This window comes from Pleuronectes platessa, chromosome 12 (assembly GCF_947347685.1).
Source record: "Pleuronectes platessa chromosome 12, fPlePla1.1, whole genome shotgun sequence".
NCBI lineage: Eukaryota > Metazoa > Chordata > Actinopteri > Pleuronectiformes > Pleuronectidae > Pleuronectes > Pleuronectes platessa.
The window spans coordinates 20842987-20858294 of NC_070637.1; the positions used below are offsets into that span (position 1 = coordinate 20842987).

At 43.8% G+C, this 15308-nt stretch overlaps 1 protein-coding gene across 3 annotated transcripts in view; it reads left to right on the forward strand.

Annotated features, from left to right (window-relative positions):
- The window catches only part of akt3a (v-akt murine thymoma viral oncogene homolog 3a), a 48490-nt gene that overhangs the window by 12146 nt on the left and 21036 nt on the right, over positions 1-15308 (forward strand). For all 3 annotated transcript variants that reach the window (XM_053436605.1, XM_053436608.1, XM_053436607.1), the window contains one exon: positions 12871-12996. In XM_053436605.1, coding sequence (XP_053292580.1) covers positions 12871-12996 — 126 coding nt within the window. The remainder of the gene's footprint in view (positions 1-12870; positions 12997-15308) is intronic.

Below are 15308 nucleotides of genomic sequence, written 5' to 3' on the forward strand. Positions count from 1 at the left end.
TAATGCTTCAGTCAATTCTAATTGTTTGTCTACTACAGATGGGTAAATAATTGGCCACATTGCCGGCTGCCTTCGGTGGGTTTGGTTTGCTCCTGTTATGCTTGACTTAAAAGTTAAGCTGCATGCTGATGTCACAGCGGCCAGGTTAAAGGGACAGTCAGTCTATTTATATCCTCCCACCTGTAATCTGTTTCTGACAGGATTAACTAAGCCACTATCTGAGGCCTGCTGTGCCACACAGAGACACCGAAAATGGGAGCTGTGAATAAATAGATGCTTTCACAGAGATGCACAGTGTGTACAGTACAATGTGTACAGCACATGTGAGGCACTCAAGTGCATGAAATGTGATCAACACTGGGGTATTGAAGGAAAGGAAGGACAAATATATGTCTGTTTTCAACCAACCAGAAGCTGTGACTCCATGTAACCCTGTTACATGCTTCTGTTTGTGTATTTCTGTGCTTGCGTGTACATCTTTTACTGTGTTCATGTTTCGCAGAGTATCAGGTAGTTAGCCCGATAACAATTGTGAGGAAGAAGAAACCAAATAGGGATAAAACATTTCCCTTTCCCCTCCCTCAGCCTCCTCCATCTCTGGTTGCCAATCTCCAGTCATTAATTAGCAATCCATGATAAAATTCCCCCATTCCCAATCTGACACTAGTGCAGAGCAGCGGATGGCCATGGTAATCATGTCAGCAAGGTTTGGCTCAATGTTCTGAGGGGGCTAAATGTCCCCCATATGGTCCACTGGCTGGGGCCTGCTCCTCACCAAGCTCTCATTAAACTAGTGCTTAATACACCAAGGTAAAGGAACATGCACACACTAACGCACACTCTCGGCTGGAAGAGACAAATCAAAACATCTGACGGAGGACTGGGAACAAAGGGACAGGAGGACAAGGAGGTGGTGTTTGTTTGCGTGTGTGCATAAGTTGTGTGTGTCTGTGTTTTCAGAGACTGATGCCGTGCAATTGTTGATTTGCCATCTGTCATGAAGAATAGAGTTCTATCTTTGCGCGTGTGTGTGTGTGTACAGAGAAAAGATGAGACGGAGGAGAATGAAAGAAACAGTGAGTGAGGTGCAGATGTCTCACAGCATAGTGGCTGGAACATGAGTTTCAATGGTGGACTGTCGTTTGAGAGGAGGTGGAGGAGGAGAACAGAGAAGAAAAGAGGACGAACATCTGCCGTACTCAGATATTGCTCAGTGGTTTGAGTGTTTCTAAACAATATCTTGAATTTGAATAGACCTGGGACACGGTCTGCTCATTAAGTGTCTTACAGGGCCAGGCAGGCATGCTCAGAGAATGTCAATATTATTCAGGGTTTCAGATATATTCTTCAATATATTTTAACAATAATGCAGGAGCTGAGGGGTGTTTTTTCATCTTAAAGAGGACCTGATCTTTTTTTCCCTTATTATCTGTGATACAATATTGGATGTTCTTATTAACCCTGACCAACGTTTCAAATGATGAGGTAAACTATTGTAAAAGAGATTCATGTGAAACAAAAGCCCTGCTTATGGACCAGAGCCTGCACTGGGTGTACTGGGCAGAAAATGACCTCAAAAGCACTAAATGGTGGCAGCTTACTGAATGTTTTACCTTCATTTTGTACAACGATAGGAAGAAAAGACACGTTGTCCATCTTTATATGCAGTCTTTGGTATGGACAGAACATCTCCAGTCGATATTGTCTGAACCTGACCTTTTCCCATGAATGTCGCTCGTGTAAAACATCAGAATGGGTTTGATTAGATAAAGAATTTAGTCTTACTGTTCTGCTACACAGATTTTGAGAGGACTTTTCTTAAAATAATTTGTATTTTTGTCTTGCTTCTATCTATACTGATCACAACATACACATATACTCTTCTTTGTTCCCTTTAAATTGTCCCAGAGCCTCAAGTGTCTGCTGCTGGCCAGCTGAGGTGGACATGTTGTCAAAAACAGCCTCTTATATAGACAGACGTTAGAGCATAACAAACACCAGCTCTCAGGGAGCAGTGTTTGTCTCAGATGGAGTGACGTGTGTAGCTGTCAGCTCAGAGTGTGACAGATAAACAAGCAGACACCATTTGCTGGCCCACTTTTTATTTGGTTCGTCCAAACTCTGAAGTAGAGTTCGTAGAGTTGGTTTAGAAGTAGTAAGATTATTGACCAGTGTTTTGGTAAACTGTCCTCATAAAACATCAGGACATTTAGCAGCAGGTGAGCCAAAACAAACATGAATCCAGTCGCTCTAACATGTTAGTTACCTCCAATGGAGCAATGACTGTTTCTGAGGGAATAAGATGAGGCTGTTATTGCTCTTTCCTCTTACAAGCATTATTAACAGTAGTCTCTCTCTCTTGTCCCCTTATACCCATATAACTAATTCCCCCATGTGCTGTACCTCTGTTTCGTCCCCAAACAAACCTCATACTGGGAAACATTTGGAAACCAGGATGCTCTCGCCTGTCTTTACAAATAAAGGTTAAGTAAGTAATTAAATAAGAGTTTGAGCCATCCACTCTGAATGCGGCCAGTGTGCATGCGCCCTAAAGGACAGATGGGCACACACTCTGGCAGGTGGGGACACAGACAGACGGACAGGTAGCCAGGACAGGCTGGACAGTGGGGAGAGCAGCAGTTAGTGAGGTGGAGAGCACTTACTGTCGGTCCTTCAGTGCAACACATGAATGGATCCTTTAGAATGAGGCACGGCTGGACTGGTGTGTGTGTTTTGTATGCGTGTGTGTTAGGGGGGGGTACAAGGGGTGTGTGTGTGTGTGTGTGTGTGTGTGGGGGGGGGGGGGGGGGGGGGTGGTGGTAGGCGGGCACTTGACATTACTTGGGGTATAGTACTTGATTGTTTACTCTTGCCTGCTGGGCTGGGCTATTGTACTCCAGTGTGTGTGTGTGTGTTGACAGTATATTGTGTGTGAGCTTGCAGTGTGCAGAAGTTTAAAGGCAGACAGTGAGACATACAGCACAAGATGAGGAGGGGTGGGGGGGTGGGGGGGGACTTCACAAAAGACCATGGGGGTCTTACGCACTCACTCACACACACACACACACACACACACACACACACACACACACACACACACACACACACACACACACACACACACACATAACGCCAGCTGCTGCCCACAGCTCCAGCCCGGCATTTCTGAATTAATAATACAGAGCCAACCACTCTGAAATAATAGTGACTTACACACAGGCACACACATATGCATGCACAAAGCTTTGCACCTGTTCACCACTGCTAAACCGGACAGGGTTGGGCTGGTTAACCCCCCCCCCCCCCCCACACCACCACCACAGACACAAACACAAACACACACACACACACACACTCCTTGTTGCCTGCCTGTTGTGAGCAACACTTGGACAGCTGTGTCTGTCTCGTGGCCCTCCCCATTCTTGTTCCGACCGACGGCTAATCTCATTGACTGATTGGTCCGGCGTCTCAGTCTGTTTGTCTCATTGGATGATTTCACATCTAATAACGCTGAGGAGCAGAGCAGGAGTCTAAATATGAATGTCATAATTAATGTGGATCCTCAAAAGAAACCAATTCCCCTGTGCAATTATGAACCATTAGCCTCCAACTGATGACACTCAAACAGGTTCTGTATTTTAGAGATGGTGTCGTTGTGTATCGAATGTGAACGTACAGTAAAATAAATGAAGAGACCGATGATGCCAACACACAATGCTGTCCAAGGGAGAGAACAGAGAGAGGCAATATACCAGCAATCAGTTCAATTTGATTAGCTTTCTCATTGGCTGTGTGGCTGTGCGTGTGTGTTCCCTAATCACATTGGATCCACTGCATTCTGAACACAAGCAGCATGGCATCTCTAATGTTATTGGGTGTTTGAATGCAGGGGCTTTTTGTGGTGGCTTGCTCACATTGTATTTTTACCTTCTTGACATGCTGGAGGACCTCCACACAGATCAGTCTTTGTGCTTTCGATGGAATGCTATGGCTTGGTACTTGTGTGTGGGTGGATAGATGTGTTTGGAGGAAGTAGATCATCCAGCTGAGCTGAGTTGAGAGGGTTACAATGATCTAAACCTGAGTTTGCCCTGTCACATTAATAATAAAAACATCATACCATCATGCCTCTTACTGGCTGCAGTTCAAGCTTAAGTTTGAAAGCTGTAGCGGAGTTTTAAGATGTTGAATCCCTCTACCAGCCTCATTCATTTTTCACTGAGCATTAAAGAGCAGGACTTTGACTTCCTTTGTTATGTTTCTTCTTCATGTTTCTTTTCATATCTTGTAAGGGAACTGTCACAGCTCTGCTCTTTGGCTGTGACAGTCTCTGAATACCAACCAGTCTAGAATCAGTATGGTGGTGGGTGGATGTGTAGAAAGGACCCGTTATCTTTTCAAAACCATGTGTGAGGAAGAGAGATCTTACTGGACCGGTGTGTGACCCATGCTTCTGCTGTACACAAGGTCACACTGGGCCCAGGTGTGTCTCCTGCCAGTAATGGTCCCCCTTCACAAGTTGAGCCTCAGCAGACAGAAGAGCACAGAGCAGGCAACTGGAGAGAAGGGCAGAAGGGCCATCACAGAAACCTTTGAATTATATCATTAAGGAGGACAAGTTCTGCAGTATATGAATTTAAACATTCTCCCTTGTGTATTTCCTTCCTCTGAGTTACATGTTTGTTTTATAAAGTCAATAAAAAGATTTAGGTTTTTTTAACACCTAACTTGTTTTGTCAGGACCCTGAGATTTATCACCAGGCAAAATGACAGGTGTGAAAAGGGCCTTAGACCAACAGAACAAAATTTGGTCCGATGAAAGGTGGTGGTCTCATTTCGGAACTCATGCCGCCTGAAAACCTTTTTTTAATAGTTCAGACTTTTGGACCTAATAAAGTTGAGACGGCATTAAACAATAGAAGAAGAAAAAAGAAAATGGAAGCTGCTGGCTGTGAACATCTCTTATGATACAATGTATAATGACGAGGACATTTTATTGCTAGTATAACAATAATGAGAATGGTTCATTCTTTTACTACATTAAAATGATATTTTAAATGCAAACACAAAATGTTAAATGAAAAGGAGCAGAAAGAAGAATAATCTATATCTATAATTTCACAAAGCAAATTATTCCAAAAGTAATTCTAAATTCATTCTACTCTATGTACATTTAAAATGTTACCTTTACATCCCAGACCCAGAGTGTAGCAGAACTATATCATGTAGAAACTCTGATATAAAGTTGTATCCTCCACAGTTACGTTGGCATAGGGCTAATCTTTGGACAACTTTGTGTTTAAACTCTTAAAAATATATTATTGAAATGACTTCAAAAATCTTCATGTAATTGGCCATTGATGTGTCCTCATGTGGTAAAGTCACAGAAATAGTCAACTCACAACCTTGAATTTCATATGTTGAGAATAAGGTGAAGTCTTGACACACAGCCGTAAAGAGACAGTTAAAGCAGTTACAGTAATGAATTAAGACAGTAAGACAGTAAGCTTGGAGTCGTTGTAGCTAAGTGACCTTCACAATCTATGTGTGTGTGTGCGTGTCTACATATGTGAGTGGGTGTGGGTGAGGGTGGGGGGGTAGAGAAGGGATGAGTGGGTGGGGGGTAACTGGGTAGCCACAGCCTCCTGTCTGGCACAGGTGGTGTTGAGCAGCAGCCCTCCAGCTAAGATGCTAATATGCTAACACTGCACTAATCCTAGGGTCCTTTAAGAAGAAACGGACCCTGGCTCCTCCCTAACACACAGGAACAAGCACTCGTGTATTAACACACATGACCGGATTATTCCATGCAAAAAATATACACACACTCACACTGTAATTTTGAAGTACTTATGTATATATTGTATACACACACACAAGCACACACTTGTCAGTGCTGTGAGAGGGGAGGGGGGGGATAAGGACGTCTTGGCAGCAGCGTGTCTGTCAGTCACTCTGTCTCCAGCTCTGTGTCAGCGTCACAGCGGTGGTCACCATGTTCCAGGGAGCCAGCACCATCTACTGGAATGTAGTGTTACTGCAGGGAATGAATGAGAGGCGGAGACGAGTGTGGTGATATACAGCAGGACGAAAAGAGGGACCAGGGGGGAAAGGGGACGTTTAAATAAAAGAGAGGGGGTTTCAGTCTCATCTGTATTAAATATCTTGTGTATTATTGTGATATGTCGCCTGTGTGTGTATGAGTGTGTCTATCAGTTAGCATGTCCCTCCTTCTGTACCAGCTGGTGGAGCACAGGGGCACCAGGGCAGCTTGCATGTGCGTGTGTGTGTGTGTGTACATGTGCATCCAGCTCAGCCTACCAGGAGGTTCTGGCTGTGTGCAGCTGGCTGGGTGAAATCTCGTGGTGGCCCCCCCAAGGGATGGCCACACTCCCATGGGTTTCCACTCAATCTGGCCGCCCTGTGGCTGCCCTGCCCCGTCCCATCTCTGTCAAATCCGTAGCCTTAACATCATTCTCTCTCTCTCTCTCCTGTCCTATCTCTTGTTTGTCTGTTGTGCCTCTGTCTCTTCTGTTGCCTCATCTTTCACTTCTGGCGTCGTCTTCGTCTCTAGTCAGCGGCTCCTCCGTGTAGTCTCATTCCACGGACTGAGCCAAAGGCTTGAACAATTACTCGGGCACTAAACCCTGCAACAGCCTCAGCTTCAAGCTGAGTTTAATGCTTTGATTAGTCAAATCTTTTTCCTCCCTTGTTCCAGTCTTGAACGATCCTTACATAAGTGGCTAAAAATGCCCTGTGACCTTCTACAGGCAACACACAGCAAGACTTTTACGCTGTTAGTGACGGTGTCTGTATTTAAGCCACATACACACACACGCACACACACGCACACACACATACAAACACCAGCCCCGATGTGGTAATGAGACTAATGCACTCTAAGTGGATTGGCTTTGAAGAGCCTGGATTCGCCTTAAGATGTCTGAGCAGACTGGAGTTAGAACTGCTGGGGTCGGGGTCACGCACACACCCTGTTCTCATAAACCATCACATTCATAATTACAATTATGACACAAGTGCACAAAGTCTGTTTTATTATTCTTTATTCTTTTTTTTGTCACTCAACACTGTTTGTTTGTTAGAGTAATTACAAATATCCTGTGCAGCTCCGCAACATGTGTTCTCACTTGCTTCTTCCATCGTGGAGAGACTATCAGACAGGTGTCCTCCTCAAGCGTCTCACCGCACGAACTGTGAAAATGTCACCTCCTGCGATGTTCAAGAAAAAAAAAATCCCGGATCTGCCCCCTGATCTAGATCAGCAGAATTTAATGGGTTCATTTCTGACTGATACAACATTCTGCCTCCGAGTTTTTGGGCAACATGTTTGGTTGTATTGACGCCTCTGGGCCGGCGTCAGCCAGTGTTTTATTTGGTTTTCCATAAATCCATCCCATTTCCTATGAACGCAATACCTCAAGATATCCTTAAGGGAACTTCAAGTTTGGTACAAATATTCACTTAGACTTAAGGATAATCTTCTTTGTCACCTCTTATTATTTTCTTTTTTTAAATAATACGAAATATGAGCAAGTTATGAGGGTCATAATGAAAGAGTTGCTAAATCTTCTTTCATTTCCTCAAAATGTTTACAGTAAAATCTTCTGAAACCTGACATGCAGACAGTGGAGGTCACCAGGAACAAGAGTTTAATTACACAGATTAAAAAAAAAAAAATTGAAGTTGAAGTGATTAGAGTTTGGTGCATGAAGTTGAAGGTCAAGGTCACAGTGACCTGGAGTCCCTGTGAATATTAGGGCTGCCAGTAGGGAATTCCATTAGATCTGGTACCATTCACCTGTACTCCTGCATTTGGGTTTTTATAGGTCAAACATGTTTTGGCCTCTTTATTGTGATATCACAAGAGTGCTTTAGGGAACCTTCAACTTTCATCAGTTGTCACTTGGACTAAGATTTTCAGATAAAGTAATTACATTTAGTTGGTTCAAAGGTCAAAGGGAACTAATATGAACATGGAGAAAAAAGTATGTAGAGATATTTACTAGTTAAACAACCACAGTGCAGTAATTCTAGTTGTGTATTCTTCCTTACAAACAAACAAACACAGACCAGCAGGGGTGAAAACATAGCCGCCTTGGATGAGGGAATAATCCTGACTTCAAAACAGTTGATTCGTTATCTGTTGATCAAATCTTTCCAGCATCTAAAGCACGATTTAGGTCTGTGAGTCATCCAGTCTGGACACTTACAACCCGCCTGCCAGTGAGGTTGAACTCATCTGAATAGTCTGTCAGGTTTTCTTTCGGTCAGTCAGCTTATCAGCCGGGCATCCAGCCAGCCGGCTCCTCACTGACTTGTTTAGTAAACTTATCTATTATGTCTTATTACAGCAAAACTCTTTGTGTTGCTGCGGAACACTGCATGTGTGTCTGTGTGTCGTTGTGTGGCCAGACGATGCATTCCTCTTCCTGCTGGGGAACTGCTGTGTATGAACATGGCTGAACATCCCCTCCACCCTACTCCACTACCCCCCCTCCATCCCCCTCCACCCCACCTCCATACACCACCACCCGTCCAGCTCCCAGAGTGCCAGTCACACAGCCCCGTCCCTGCGCCATCTGCATATCACATCCTGCCTCGGCCAAAGCATTAAATTAAATCTCTGTTTGGGTTGATTAACAAATGGCTGGTGAGCTCACATAGTTATGGAGTTATTTATTTAATTGTCATCAAGACTTTTTTTTTTTCTCAGCAAAGCAGAAGAGCAGAGGTGTGCAGGTGTCCTGATGGAGAGGGTGTATGAGACAGAGCGATGGAGACACTGCAAAGTTGTTCTGTGTTTCTGGCTTCAGTATTTGTACCTGTCTCCCATTTATTCCCGCACTTCTCTCTAATTCTCTCCCCCTCTCCCCCCCTTCCCCCCCTCTGTCCCAAAATGAATAGTTAATCAGTTTGCTAATTGAGTGACAGTGAGTCCATGCGTTGTTGTAATTGTCCAATCAGAGAGCTTGGAACAGACACAGTCACAGCTGATTCATCTCTGCCGCTTACTGCTAAATCCACAAGCTGCAATTGGAGGACGTGCCAACAAGATTTATTCCTTCCTCGAAATTCCAAAGCAACTTTCAAAAAGTCTAATTCCGTTTTCAGTTTGCAATAAAAAAAAAGAAAAAAGTATGAAGGGGCGGACACTTTGTTAAAGTTTGCAACCTTTACTTCATCACACCTCAAGACCTTTTGGAATCAGAGAACATTTATGTAACACTTAACTACAATTAAAAGTAAAAGGAACAATTAATAAAAAAGTATATCAGTTAGGACTTCAAATTAAAACGTTGGAACTGCTGCACAGGCCTTTATTGTGTCTTTGTTTTGAACACATTTAAATCCATTCATTTATCTTTCTAAATATCCTCTGTTCCTCAGATCTTTCAAGTCACCCACGTTCTCCTGTATCGCTGATAAGCTATCGCTCTAACAAGAGACCAGAGACTCCTGTTGTCTTCGGCACTGTGTACTGTAGTATTTGCTAATTGGCCTTAAGGGAAAAGTAAAGTTGTGCAGAAAACTAAATGAAAATGAAGTGAGGAGTCCGAGAGAGATGGTGTGGGAAGGAGACCGGCTGTTCTGTTTTCTCCAGCAGTCCAAACTAGAGACATGTGGCTCTCCAGACAAGCTGTCCAGAGTGGGAGAGCTCGCTGGACTCATTACAGGCAGGGCCAAGACGGGATAGCTTGACAGAACACCATCATTCGGAGAATTTGGAACGGTCGAACCAGAACTGTGTTAGTTTTGTGCGAGCACGTGTGTGCGTGCCGGTGTCTATTTGGAACAGCGTGCTTCGACAACTGTCCATCTCTTCCTTCCGTCTGTGCCACCCCTGGCTGCCCCCACCCCCCACCCCCCGTGGACATGTACACACGCACACACACACACACACAGACACACACACTCAACATACCACACATTCACAAACAACGCAGTCTAGGCCCGGCCAGAAGGATTGCTTAAATGTTTGCAGTTGCACTGGACAGCTGAGCGATGAAGTGGCCAGCCACAGGCTTCCATTGGAAATTGACTCAGAGGAATGACTGGACTTGGAACAGCAAACCTGTCATGGCTGCCAGTTTATAATAGTTTTATTAGTTTAACTTTCTCTTCATCCATTTCATCAGTCAATGCATCTCCTTCTACAGTGAACTTCCCAATTTGAAAGATGATCACCTTCTTCCATAAATTTTTCAATTTACAGCAGGAGTTGAAGTCATACGGATTCATCTGACCTTGGATAAGTACTCACATAAATTCATATATTATATCTGATTCAAACCAACAGGAGCTTAACTAAGTGTTGGCTTCATCACAAATACACAAATGCAAATGAAAACCATCAAACTCCAGTTCACTTCCGTTTCTGTGTGAGCTCCTGGTGTGAACCAAATCCATGGACTTCAACTTTGGTGAACTTTTACCGCCAACTTCACACACTCAACCTTGAGCAATGATGTTTGTGTGGTCGACCCAACTAGGCTATCTCCTTCTCCTCTCCCTCCTCCTCCTAATTACAAGAAATGGCAGCATCTTCCTCTTCTTCACTGCTAGTCCCTACTCACATTATGTAATTTGCCTCGGCAGGTGGTTATCATTAACCTTCATTTGGATATGTGTGACTGTGCCCTCACAATTCATTTTATTTGTATGTACATGTATATATATATATGAATGAGAAAAATATTAAATACAAGGGGCTTGGTTAAGTTCTTACATTATTGATTCTTTGATATGGTGAGACTTTTCTTACAAGCTTTTTCCCCTCCAAAACCCTTTTTTGCTTTGCTTTCTTTTTAAATTATTTTCATCTTCTTCTTCCTCATGACTCTCTCCATCCCTCCTCCCACCTCTTCCTATTCAGCCCCTCTCTCACCGAACTCTGTTTATCAGTAGCAAGTGATCCAAAGAATATGCTTTGTTTCTCAAAGAACAGGAGCAGGGAACAGGAGAGTGGGCGGTGATTTGTGAAAAAGAGAAGAAAATAGAGACCAGGGAAAAGGAGAGGTGTGATTTTGTCATCCTGATGACGCACCAACACCCAACAGCATTTTTCTTATCCGTCTATCATTGTCTATCTGTGTCTATCTGTGTCTCTCCCTCTGTCCCTGTGTGGTGGTCCAAGTCAGCTGGTAGCCCCCCCCCCCTCCACACACACACACACAGCGCCACCACCAGCAGCACCCAGAGGTACCGGCAGGGCCCGCAGTTCAGCGGAGCAGGTGTTTTTTTGCGGCGTGTTAACGAGCACGGCCTGCTGTCATTTCCGCTTTAAATGGCTGTCACAAATAGAACACACACACACACACACAATCACACACATACACACACATATACACACACATATTTTCTCTCCTCTCCCTGTGAATTAGCCTAAAAAAGGTGATCAGAGCTGTTACCGATCCTAGAAAGTGTTACTGGGTGCGTGCACAGATGCATCTTTGCGTCTGTTTGCGTGTCTTCACAAGGTGTGTAAATGTGTCTGTGTGTGAGCGTGTCAGTGAGCGGCTGGTTAATTAAAAGTGGGGGATCATTCTTGTCTGTGGTTATTATTTCTATTGTTTTGAAATAAACAGAGAGTGAAATGTTTACACAACTCCCAGCTTCGGAAGAATGTTGAGATTGTCAGTTACTTTCATCGGAGCCGTATTCAGTGCTCACTCGTGTGTGTGTGTGTGTGTGTGTGTGTGTGTGTGTGTGTGTGTGTGTGTGTGTGTGTGTGTGTGTGTGTGTGTGTGTGTGTGTGTGTGTGTGTGTGTGTGTGTGTGTGTGTGTGTGTGTGTGTGTGTGTGTGCACAAGTGTCATCCCTGTATCGGTACTCATTGTGCTCGTCCATCTATGTGGGAATCCGCACGTGTGTGTACTTTAATCCATGTGTGTATCCATGCTGTTTCCAGTAAGTGTTATCCGCCACTGTGGTGTGGAAATGTTTGACACCCGTGTAATCCTGTGATGGGTCATCTGATAAAGCTGTGGTGCCACCTTAGTGCCAGTCTGTGCCAGCCAGTTGGGTAATACTCTGCCACCAGCTGCTCAGCAGATGTTGTTATTTGTCGCTGCCGTCTAAGAAGGGTTATTCTCTATGTGTAATTTTACCTCCTCGTGTCATTTCATCTTATCCCATCTCATCCCCCTTTTCTTTTTCCTCTTTTCCTGGCAACCAGTGGTTTGTGTGTGTGTCTGCCGTTAAAGTTTAAGTTCATACGTGTGTGTGTGTGTGTGTGTGTATGGTTTCAGTGTGCTAGTATGTGTGTTGGGTGGAAAGGTCATCACCTCAACGCCTGCCCATGTATCAGCCAGATGATGTTTCTGGCATGGATAGTTTGAGTGTGGCGCTGGTAAACATGTTTTTGTCATTTTTTACATGATAATCCGATCTCAATCTGGCAAGCGCTGTGGGAGTCAGAGATACTGGGTGTGTGGGTGTTTGTATGTGTGTGTGTGTGTGTGTGTGGTCCAAGTTTAACTCTGGTAATGGGGACCTAAATTATTTTGTCACATTATTGGTTAAGGTTTGTCCTCCCGTTGTGTCACGGAGACGTGTGTGCGTGTGTGTTTGTGTGTGTGTGTGTGTGTGTGGGGGGGGGGGGGGATATCATTGGACAGATGAGGCAGTTGAGCTGTAAGACTCTTACTCTTTGGGGAATAAAATCTGTATTTAAATAATGACCAGAAAGACTATTGCTGTTAATACTTTCCATATAACCCGATGATCAGCATAATCACGATAAGCCATTTGCCCTCTTGCCCTCTGTATCATCATCACTGTTGCCTCATGTTCTAAATATTTGATCTGACTTATATTTCCTCCCTCTCTTTGTGTGCGTGTTTCTCGCCAGGTGAATACATAAAGAACTGGCGACCGCGTTACTTCCTGTTGAAGACAGACGGCTCCTTCATCGGCTACAAAGAGAAACCTCAGGACGCAGACCTGCCCTACCCCCTAAATAACTTTTCTGTAGCAAGTATGTTCCCTCTACTGCCTCTGCTATGAAAACAGAAACATGTATTTGTTTGCTTATTATTATTAACCTTTTCAAACAAACCGTCTCACCTGTGAGACACTTTGGCTTTGGTGTCACAACTGAAGTGGTTAGTTTGTTTTGGTCTGTTCCAGAAGCTTGCTCTCCTGCTTCTGTTTACCTGTTCACAGCATTTTAGGTTATCACTCCGACAGCTGCTGACACATAATTGATTTCCACTAAAACTCAAAAGTGTTTTCCACATAAAGAGATACAGCTAAGGCCTCGAGTAGTAGTCCAGGATTATGACTGTACTCAGAAGAGTTAGGGAGCAGTAACCTTTATATGTTGGCTTCATCATTTTTAGGCTTGTGCGCAAAGATGTTTTAGTCAAGATTCAAGATTCAAGATTTTTTATTGTCAAATGCACAACAATAACATTAAGCAGTCGCTGGCAGTGAAAAGCTTGAGTCTCAGGCTCTCTTCTAGCAATGCTCAAGTAATTACAACCTATAAAATAAAATAAAATAGAAATAGTACAAAATAGAATAAAATAGAATATCAACATTTAAAATAGAAAATAAAGTATATATATCTAAATATATGGTGATGATACTTTGATTAACACCTTAAGGGAGTGTCTCAGGTTTGATCAGAGCCTCTATAGGAGGGAGGGTATCTGTGTCTTGCTCTAGGACACTCCAGCGGGAATTTAAACCTTTGTCTTCCAGTTGGAGGACATGTTACAATCTATATCCTCAAACCGATATTTTTTTATATTTCTTAAATGTCACGTCTGTCATCTAATTTGCCATGAGATGTTGCCGAGAGAGTGAAACGGTACAACAGCTTTTTGCATCAGTCTCACTAATGGCTTGTCAAAACATCTTGTCAGTCATCAGTTGATCTTCAGAGTGTTGTTGTACCTTGCAGACCTCACCGAGGGCTCTAATTAACCACTTCAGTATATCATCAGTCTGCACCTGGTTAACAGGCTCCACAGCGTCGTTGACATGTGTAATTAAGATTTATCTTAATGTTTCTCAGTCTCTCCACCACCATCACATCCTCACTGATCAAATAGTTAATGAAGATTATTAGTAAAAAATTGGTCTTTAATTTTTAATGGTTTAAGCGTAGGAATAAAATGTTGTGATCATTCATAACCTGTGTACTTTAAGTCGTAAGAACACAGAGTGGATTTACTACAAGGCATAGTTCTCACAATGTGGTTTTTGAATGGTAACCAAACATTTGACTTATGTTTATGCCCATACATCACTGATAAGTTCTAAAATAGTGTTTCACTTCCTTCCAAAAGGCCTGAAGCAGCCACCACTGTATCTACTTGTATATATTTAGAGTTAAAACTCTTATACTGCACAGAGCATTTACATATAATTAAAGTTAAAATAGGTTTAGTCAATTATATCTTGTCAGTTTTTTTGGGGGAAAACAATGTTAAATATCAGCAGAATAATTGAGGATCAGTGATGGACAGAACGACAGGAGGTGCAGAGTGTGTGAGATGAGACGGAAAAAAAGGGAAAAGAAAACGATGACGAATGATAGAATACAAACTGAAACCTCAGAGAAAATTATAAAGAATGGAACATCGAAGGGCGGAGGAGGAGACAGAAAGATAGGAGTCCGGAAGGGAGGACAAGTACTGGGAATGAGCGATGGGAATCGATCAGAGGGGGCAGGGGGGGGGGAAAGAAAATTGGACTCACAGGGAGGAGAGAGGAAGAGGAGAGAGGAATCAGAGGACAGAGACGGAAGGATGATTTGGGTGGAGAGCAACGGATGAGAGCTGGGGAGAGGGATGGAGGGGATTGGAGGGTGAGGCTTTCGCGGATGAAATATTGGGAGGAGGTTCGTCAGCGCTCAACAGACAGGGAGGAGGAGACGAAGACAGGATTGGAGAACGAGGAAAAGGGGGAGAGGGAAAGAGTTTGAGAGGAGGACAAGCCAGGCCATACATCCGGCCCCGGCTGCTTGGCACAGCGCTGGCACTGCCACATCTGTTGCCCAAAGCTGGGAGGCCAGGTGGTGGTGTGTGTGAGTGAGTGTGTGCATGTGTGTGTTTGTTTATCTCTGTGTGCCTGTGTGTGTGTGTGTGTGTGTGTGTGGTGAACAACAGAAGTGGTCAGATGGAACAGAGATGGTACAGGCCTGTTCCCTGCAGAGGGACTCATACATACAAGCCTGTCGCACACACACACACACACACACACACACACACACACACACACACACTGATGCATGCACTCACATATACTAACTAAACCGCTACACAGATTTCACAATTGCCT